The sequence below is a fragment of the Palaemon carinicauda genome, chromosome 1 (assembly GCF_036898095.1).
Source record: "Palaemon carinicauda isolate YSFRI2023 chromosome 1, ASM3689809v2, whole genome shotgun sequence".
In the NCBI taxonomy this organism is placed as follows: domain Eukaryota; kingdom Metazoa; phylum Arthropoda; class Malacostraca; order Decapoda; family Palaemonidae; genus Palaemon; species Palaemon carinicauda.
The window spans coordinates 170,458,329-170,465,828 of NC_090725.1; the positions used below are offsets into that span (position 1 = coordinate 170,458,329).

The 7,500-nt window shown below is 37.3% G+C and overlaps 1 protein-coding gene across 1 annotated transcript in view; it reads right to left on the reverse strand.

The window, feature by feature from the left end:
- Positions 1 to 5,704: 5,704 nt before the first annotated feature.
- Positions 5,705 to 7,500, reverse strand: part of LOC137625905 (uncharacterized) — a 95,907-nt gene continuing 94,111 nt past the window's right edge. The window contains exon 4 of the mRNA XM_068356925.1: positions 5,705 to 5,868. Within this exon, the coding sequence (XP_068213026.1) occupies positions 5,705 to 5,868 (164 nt within the window). The remainder of the gene's footprint in view (positions 5,869 to 7,500) is intronic.

Genomic DNA, 7,500 nt, shown 5'->3' on the forward strand with positions numbered 1-7,500 from the left:
TAGTAGTCAAAACCAGCTTCTTGATAATTTTCCTAGATGCTTCTGCATGTCCCTTTGCCATCAGATTATATGGCCAAGTAATGCAATGTTCTACTCCCCAACGAGATAAAAAATGTCTCAAAGCTGATGATGCAAACTGTGGTCCTACATCAGTTTTTAAAAACACAGGAACACCAGTATCTGAAAATATAACCCTTAGTGACCGGATTAGATTGGCTGCAGAAGGTACAAAAGGCCATCCAGACAATATATCAACATAAACATGATAAGTTCGACTCATGGCATGAAAATAATCCACAGATACGGATTCAAAAACTCTACTTGGTTACTCTTATTCTTGCCTTAAAGGTTTGTTCCTTTGAGTAGGTAGAAGAGAACGGTATTTTATACAAGAGGAAACCATATTCTCAATATTTCTGTCAATTTTAGGCCAATGAACAGTTTGCCGGGCCCTCCTTTTAGTCTGGTCTATTCCATGATGACCATCATGAAGAAATTCAAGAGTTTCACGTCGAAATCTCTTGGGTATAAGAAGTCTTGCTCCATAAACAATTATGCCATCATCTATCACAAACATATCACGTATATTCCAAAAAAGCCTGAGTTCTACTTCCAAATTATAGCAGTGTTCAGGAAAACCTTTCATTATAATCTCCCGAAGAGAATTGTATTTTGTATCCTGTTCAGCAGCAACACTTACCCTTTTCAGCGTTTTTTCCTTCAGAGATGTTAGAAGTACGCCATCTTCATGCATATTGAGGGCATTCACAATTGCAACATGCATAGGACCAGTGGATCAATCGTCATTCAAACAATTTTCTTTTTTAGGATCCTGAGCTGGTGCACGTGATAAAGCATGCTGAATACAATGAGTGCTTCATTTCTGCCAGTGAACAGTAAAACTGAAATTACTTAGCTTCTCTTTCATGCGTCAAAGTTTTGGGTTTTCAATTTCACCAAGTGACTTACTGTTAAGAATTGGTATCAATGGTCTATTATCTATCACAAGTAAGTAATGCATCTCTTTATTGACCATAATATAGCTGTCATTTCCAGCTCTATCACAGAATATCTTGTTTCAACATCTGAAAGGAATCTTGAGCCTCATTGCGTTAGTTCCCAGTCCGTTCCATGGTTTTGAAGCAAAGCAAATACCAGACCATGCAGTCGTGACGTATCTGTCTGCAACATGGTTGGCAAAGTTGCATTAAAATGTGCCAGTACAGAGGGTGCAGTAAGTGCTTCCTTTACTCTCCTAAAAGACAAATCATGTTGTACAGTCCAACACCATTCATTATACTGCTTCAGTAAATCTCTGAGTGGTTGTGCTTCACGGGCAATCACTGAAGAAAAACTTCCAAGCTGATTAACAAGTTTCATAAAAGATCGAAGATCTGTTATATTTTGCGGCAAAGGAGAGTGTGCAATAGCCATTACTTTGCAAGAATCAACTATGTAGCCATGACTCGAGATTTTATATCCACAAAAATCAACAACACGTTTTGCAAAGCAAATTTTCTGAGCGTTAAGGGTTATCCCATATTCATCACATCTTTGCAAGATAGAAATAATATGGGCTAGGTGATCTTTATAAGAATAATCATACGCAAGAATATCATCAACTATCTTTACAGTTTGCAGTATATCACCAAGAGCTTGGTCTCCTCTTCAATTATATTCATCTCCTGACGAAATAAGTCCCATTACTGCTCCGTTGAATTTATAGCCACCCCATGGGGGTAGTTATGTTGATGTTGAAGATCACAACACAAGACTTTCAAATCCTCCAGGTGTTGTTGTCGGCATTAGATCCAGGCGAGATATCTTATAAAGTTGGGCAGTGGGCGTATTCTGTGGAGAAACCGGAAGTTCCTGAGACCACATCGACCTTTTTTACCAATATATGGATCAAACCTAGATGCAACTAATACTCCTAATGAACCAAAGGATGTGGAGTGGTCACACGATAATTCTACTGCTAAGGTTATTGGCAAATCAGTTTTGACTACACCAGCTCAACATTGCAGTTTGCGGCATATGAAAGAACCTGATTGTCTACAAGTAGAATGGCAGAAAAATACATATGAATGAGAAGGATCCTCAGGTGCTAGTCGTTATATATCACCCTAGACGTCTCAGGAGGAAGTGCGTGATATACCTCCAAATGTCTATATTTATTTGTTTACTAGTTATGTAATGGGTTATTTGGAAATTATATTGTAATAGTAATTGGTTTCAAATGTAAATAAACAAGTGAGAGTTTTGTAAATACTTTTCTTTTGTGTGTATGTAACGAATATTGGTGTTCTCTGTTTAGCCGTCAGTTTGCATAGTAACCTCTTATTAAAGAGATCTATCATTGTTCGTCTTTCTTTGCCAGCCTACAAGAGATTAGGCATCAGAGAGCAGTATATAAAACACTGTATATCCAAATGTCTCCTGAGTACACTCAAAATTAAACTGGGTAATTACTCTTTAGCATTGTTTAAAACTTACCGTGGTTCTTAACAGGATACGAGCAGAATCTGATGGTAAACGATAGTGATTGGAATAATACATTATTTATAGAAATAAATATATTCTATATAAATTACAACACTTTGAAAAGAATTTGCATAAAAAAATGAATCATTCGAAAAAAATTAAGACTTACCAAAACTTAGATTAAGACAAAAATTTTATGATCTGGAAATTCTATAACTTCTTGACTCTAAATGTTGAATCTGAATAAACCTTCGACTAAAACAGAAGAAATAACGTAATGTAAATTATACAAAAGCTTGAAATTAAATCTGAATAATATAATACTTAAGTTTGATACTAAATGAAAATAGATAACCGGATCACGATAACAAATCTAACCTTCCTACAGGGCCGTTTACAAAACTTTGAATTAAAAATTCCTGTTTCGTGTTAAGTATCCTTCCGACATACAATTTGCTTTGGGGCACAGAGTCACTTAGGAGAGGACACACTGTACGTACTGACCACTTTAAAAAACAATACACTGGGTTGCGTGCGAGAGTGGTGATAGGTGAGATGACAATCTTAAGGCCAGTGATCTTTATCTCTATCTATCTCCGTAAACCTGGTGTCCCCTTTTTATATGAAATTCAGCTACTTCCAGAAACTGCTCAGACTGATGTCTTAAAGCGTGGGGTAGGGTAGGGGTGGGGGCGGACAAGGCGTCTAAGTTGCCAAGTATCACTCTCTCTCAGTCAGCCCACCCTTTGTTCCGGCAATAAAAAAAAAAAATAACCACTTATTACCAAGCCTATCGTGAGATTTCTAAAGCACGTGGTAGAGAATTTTCCAAAACACACATTACTGAGCATTCTCTCTCAAATATGACGCAATACCCACTAGAATATAAAAGAACATTACCTAAGCCCTTGTTCATATCTCGCAGGAATCCCACAGCACTCTCAAATAGTTTATGTAACACTTCGTAACAAACATATATGAAATAAAAAGATATTTTTTAAAAAATAACTTAGGTTTACATATACTAACTTGAATAAAGAATACAATGAAATTCACGACGAAAGTCATAAGTAATTTTCATAAAATACCTACATCTACACGAGAGGAGCTCACTGTAAGGGCTGACTATTATCTCTTCAATGCACAAAGGAAATATAAATAAAATCATGAATGAACTATTGTATTTACTCTACATTAGGCCAGCTTCGTAAGATAGCTCCCCCCAAAAAGATTATTTATTCCTGGCATGAATCCATCGTGGTTGCAGAAAAATAATCTACAAACACGTTATATTTACCTGATATATATTTAACATTAATACAATATGGTTGCAAATATAATGATCACCAGGTTAACCTTTGATTACCATTTTTTATCTTATTCACCAAAGGTAAAGGATTAAAATCCGAGTAAAATGTGATCTTGTTCTGTGGTCGATTTATGTAAATTAAAAACTTTTTCATCACTGCGATCAGGGCCAGCAGTTCCGTTTCAACTGTGGAGTTGACTCGTTGCTTCTTCTTCAGCTTCAACGTCATAAAACAAGCAGGGTGAAGAATACTTTCCTTATTTTCTTACAATAAGACAGCTCCAGTCCCGTTATCCGACACATCCACCTGGATAAGGAATTTCTCGTTGAAATCCAGTGCTTGAAGTGTCGGTCTCAAAGTTGATATGGCCTTCCTCAGATTTTTTTTATTGCCTGATATCTCGATAATGTAGGGCCTCTCACTGCTTTCCTCCAAAATCCGAAATGGTTCTGGGAACTCGTTGGCGAGAGAGAATCTCCTTTCCGATAAGTAGACCAACTCCGGCCATCTTACCGTAAACTGTCTGTTCGTAGTCTTCATACCAAACCTTTCTTCACTCACCGATTCCTCTCCTCAAATTCTTGATATTTCCTTCGTCTGTTTCCTATTAATCTTTCACTTTTCCTGCTGGCATTTTCTTTGGTCCTTTGCTGAAGGTTCCTGTAACCTGTCTGTTTGTGGTCTTGTTACCAAACGTTTTCTTCGTTCGTCCTTGACTCATCGTCTTCATGCCTTCTAGCAAAAATTTCCTTATCTCGCCAATCCTTTTCCTCAAATTCTTGACATATTTTCCTTCTGTTTCCTCTCATTCCTTCCATTTTCCTGCTAACCTTTTCTTCGGTCCTTTCCTGATGGGTTCTCCTCGTACTTACATTTGGCGTAAGAGAGCTTCCTTGATGAACTCATTAGGCTTTGCAGCGGTCTGACATACGAGACCTGTACGGCGAAACTGGCTCACGTCCTTATGCATGCCAGGCCAGAAAAAGTGTTTCATTATCTTGGAAGTATAGTCCTATGACTGAACTCGAGTAGGACTACCCGTCTCGGTTTCCTAGTTGTGTTACGGCTAGATGTATGAAGAAGGAAGTGGCTGCTGAAGAAGAAAAAAAATTGAAAGAGTGATGAACTTGGAAAATTTCTTTTCCAATGAGGAAGATTACCTTCATAGTACGTAAGAGGAGAATTCCCGAGTAAGCCCGAGCGAAGAGGAATGACAGACGAATGGACAAGAGGACAAAGAAGAAAAAGAATTCAAAGGAGCAATGAATTTAAAGGATTTATTTTTCGAAGATGAGGATTCCCTTGATGATACACAAGAAGAGAACTCAAGAGTAGGCCTGAACGAAGAGGAACTAAAGACGAGTGGACAAGAGGACAAAGAAGAAAAAGAAATCAAATGAGCAATGAGCTTGAAGGATTTATTTTCCAAAGAAGAGGATTCCCTTGATGACACTCAAGAAGAGATCTCAAGAGTAAGCCTGAGCAAAAAGGAGCGACAGATGAGCAGAAAAGTTGACAAAGAGGAAGTGGGCTTAGAAGAAATGGAAAATTCAACGTTAGAAGTAGGACAAGTGAGTAGGAAAAGGCTAAAAGTATTGCAACGGAAGGATGCAATGCTAACAGTTATTGTACCATGTGGTGGACGAGATGTAGCCACAGTAGTCTCCGACCTGTTATTTTCTTAAGGATGGGTTGCTTTGATGAAGCAGAGACCCACCAATATCCCTGGGATGCCGAAAGGGGGATGTGTCGGCAGATATTAATTCCCACACCGTTTAAATGACAGGTGATCATGATAGTGCACAAGATGGGACATATGGGGAAAAGGAAAACGACGGAGAAGATAATGGAACACTTTTTCTGGCCTGGCATGCATAAGGACATGAGCCAGTTTGGCTGTTCATGCCTTCTCATTGAGGGTCAACTGGTCTTTCCTTCGCTAAAAATTCTTCCTCAGCTTCCTCCAAAAGTTCACGAGATGTCACAAGATTCTCTTCCGACAACTTTCCCGAGTTTATCAATGCTTCTAAGGGTAGACACTTGATTTTGGCTTTAATCATCCAACTCTGCTCGGCTGCCACATTCCACTAAGATATAGAGCCACTAAGCTTTAGTTACATTAGGTTTTGACAATTCCTCAAAACATGGGTTATTCAAAAACTCTTGGATATTAATCTGTGCCATCTTGTAATTTAATAATATTGAATTCTTATCTAATGATATTTCCAAACTAGACACGAAATCCTACCAACACTGAATTTGTTAAAAACTTCATTCGAAACACGACCCTGTTATCACCAATATTTAAAACAGACTCACACGATCCAAAGGCAACAAAACATATTATACGATTTTGGCTCCCTGTTCTGGGCACTAAAAAATTATTATACTCTGGCTCGTGACTGGGAACCAAACATATAATATTACTTATACTACGACTGGCAAGTTAATCAATCTCTCAAATTCAAAACTTACTTCTTTCCTTTTATGTTAAAACTGTAATGGAATTCTGAGACTGTTAGATAACTCCCAGATAACAATATACAAAACACTGAATATCCAAAGGTCTCTTCAATACACTCATAACTAAACAAGGTAATTTCTCTTAAGTACTATGCAAAACATACCGTGGTTCTTAACAGGACACAAGTGGAATCTGATTCTAAACGATGGTGATTAGGATAATACACTCTTTACAAAAACTAATATTCTACATGAATTACAACACTTTGAAAAGAATTACATAAAAACAAAATGAATCATTCGAAAAAAATAAGACTTAACAAAACTCAGATTTAGACGAAAATGTTGAGATCTGAAAAGTATATAACTTCTTGACTTTAAATGTTGTATCTGAATAAACCTTGGACTAAGACAAAAGAAACAATGTAATGTAAACTATACAAAAGCTTGAAATGAAATCCGATACTCCAAAATTCAAGTTTGATACTTTATGAATATAGATAACTAGATAATGATAAAAAGTCTAACCTTCCTACACAGGCGTTTACAAAACTTTACACAATATCAACACTCACCGTAATACAATGAATTCAAAACCATCGTTTCGTGTTACCTATCTTTTTGACACACGATTTGCTTAAGGGCACAGAGTCACTTAGGAGAGGACACTCTGTATGTACTAAACACTTTCAAAAACAATATGGGGGTTACGTGCAAAAGTTGAGAGAGGTGAGGAGATGACAAGCTAAAGGCTGGTAATCTCTATCTCTATCTATCTCTGCAAACCGGGGGTCCCCTTTTTATATGAAATTCAGCTACTTCGAGACACTTCCTGGACTGGGGTCTGGAAGTTTGAGGGAGCGAACAAGGTGTTCAAGTTGCCAAGTATCACTCTCCCGAACGCTAATCATGCCACGCCAGACAGCTCTCTCCGTCAGATAGCTCTGCCCACCATTTGTCCCCGAAATAAAAAAAAAAAACATCCTATCACCAGGCCTTTCATATAATTCCCAAAGCACGTGCTAGAGAATTTTCCAAAGCACATGTTACTGAGCATTCTCTCTCAAACATACCTCATAAAATAGAAAAGAGCATTACCTAATCCCTTGTTCATATCTCACATGAATCCCACAACACTCTAAAATGTGTTAGGTAAGACTTAATAACAAATATATGACAAATAAAAATTTAATTTTTGAAATTAATGTAAATATACATATGATAACTCGAATAAAGAGTACAA